Source organism: Echinops telfairi, unplaced genomic scaffold (genome assembly GCF_000313985.2).
Source record: "Echinops telfairi isolate 266 unplaced genomic scaffold, ASM31398v2 ScPeMD7_7420;HRSCAF=8458, whole genome shotgun sequence".
Taxonomy (NCBI): Eukaryota; Metazoa; Chordata; class Mammalia; order Afrosoricida; family Tenrecidae; genus Echinops; species Echinops telfairi.
This window is the reverse complement of record NW_022111320.1, coordinates 6,208,618-6,210,647: the sequence shown is the minus strand read 5'-3', so window position 1 is coordinate 6,210,647 and position 2,030 is coordinate 6,208,618. Positions and strand designations below refer to the sequence as shown.

General features: G+C 34.3%; 1 protein-coding gene across 1 annotated transcript in view; it reads left to right on the top strand.

The window, feature by feature from the left end:
- Positions 1-2,030, top strand: part of IFT80 (intraflagellar transport 80) — a 183,342-nt gene that overhangs the window by 15,774 nt on the left and 165,538 nt on the right. Inside the window, exon 2 of the mRNA XM_004704111.2 lies at positions 362-445. Within this exon, the coding sequence (XP_004704168.1) occupies positions 409-445 (37 nt within the window). The 5' untranslated portion in view covers positions 362-408. The remainder of the gene's footprint in view (positions 1-361; positions 446-2,030) is intronic.

Here is a 2,030-nt window from a genome sequence, read left to right as displayed (position 1 = left end):
ATGGCAGTGAGTTTGGTTTTACTTCATAAGAAAAATTTATTTATGATGAGGGATGAAGATTTTTTCAATTGGTCCTTAGGAGAGTCTTTGGAAATTCTATGCATGACCTGACTGACTTAGCTGTTTTTGGTCTAGAGTGATCTCAGGCAGGCTGTAAAAGACTCCAGAGGTTCAGTTGAAAGGTTTCAACTTTCCTTTGGCAGGACTGGTTTACCTACAACTTTTTCTTCTCTTTCCTGTACTTAACAATTTTATGTGTTTAACTACTCCTTGGGGTATTCTAAGATGTTTTATTTGCCTGTATTATGTACTTGTGTTTGTTTTTAATGCTAATTTTATTTTTCTAACTTTATATTTTCAGTGAACCTAATCAAGTGTCATTTTTTCATTTGGCTGGAGACTGAAGATATGAGGCTGAAGATATCTCTTTTAAAAGAACCTAAACATATCCTTTTAATATTTATAAACTTTATTGTAAGCATCCTATTTATTGTTAAACATTTTCTACTTAGTATTCTCATTGGAGGATGATTTTTTTTTTCATTTAATGACAGATTAGCTAAGTTTTGCAAAATATTAAGGTTATGTGTATTCAGATAACTCTCCAAAGCAAACTAGTTGCTCTAAGTCTTATTTTCAATTCATATCAACATTTTTCTTACTCAAGTACTATACTTAAGTACACACAGAGCAGTTTTTGTTTAGTCTAGTGGAATCTTAGAGAAATTTTTTTGTAAAACAAATAATTTCTTTGCTCATATGACCTGGTGTCTTTTCATTTAGTTTTACTGTAGTCACATTGATGATAAAGTAGGGGGGAAAGTAGAGGAATTTGAGCCGTCAGACCTTTATTATTTTAAATGGGAAGAAAGCAATTGTTATTTTCTCAGATATATGCTCCTATATTTTGTCACCAAAAGTTCTTTTATGCAGAAGAGGATATTTTTGGCCCCTCTGACATCATTATTAATCATTTAGACTAGTGGTTCTCAACCTGTGGGCCACCACCCCTTGGGGGTCGAACGACCCTTTCACAGTGGTCACCCAATTCATAACAGTAGCAAAATTACAGTAATAAAGTAGCAAAGAAAATAATTTTATGGTTGGGGATCACAACAACATGAAGAACTATATGAAAGGGTCGTGGCATTAGGAAGGTTGAGAACCACTGATTTAGACAATGCTACTCAAAGTATTACCTGTAGCCCTTAGTGTATGACTCAGTCGAAACGCACATAGAAATTATAATTTTGAGAAATTTTTATAGGAAATTGATGTTGCCACTTCCAAATGTGAGGTCATTTTTCTAGTAATTATTCCATCTAACAAAATATCAATATACAGTTTGAAATAAAGAAAAATCTGGTTCTGCATTCAAAGAAAGAGAAGTACCTTTGTACTTTAGACCTTTGACCTTTTTGAATTTCTATTCGCTCCTCATTTGTATTGTGTGCTTCCTTTACCTTTTAGTCGAAGCTTTGCTGCTGCTATTCTTAAGTGCCATTGAGGTAGTTCTGACTTAGAGCGATTTCATGAACAGATTGAAATACTGCCTAGCCCTGCACAATCCTCACAATTGCTGTGTGAGCCTAGTATTATTCCTTTCATTTCTCCTTGAACAATTTTTTATCTGTTGTCAAAGTGTGCCCTCCAGAGTTCATGCCATACACAACTTTATAGCTTTTCACCATGTCTGTCACCTGTTTTTACTTTTTCAAACTGAAGAATAAGGTTTTTAGACTTCCTCAATCCAACTGTCCTCAAATTTCTCTCATAATTATAGTTGGCCTAATCATTTGATAATACAGTGACCAAAAACTGCATCGTGCAACTCTGATATGCACTTAGTGTAATTTATATAAAGATAAGCCAATGTGCTTTGGTTTGCGATGTGCATGTATGTCTTCTCCCTAGATTTCTAGGATTTGCTTAACATTGTTTAGCCTACAACAGTGACATTGGAACAGTCTTATCAAGAATGATCCAGTGAAATCAGTGCACTAGGTTTAGCTCGTGCTTTATTTTCCGAG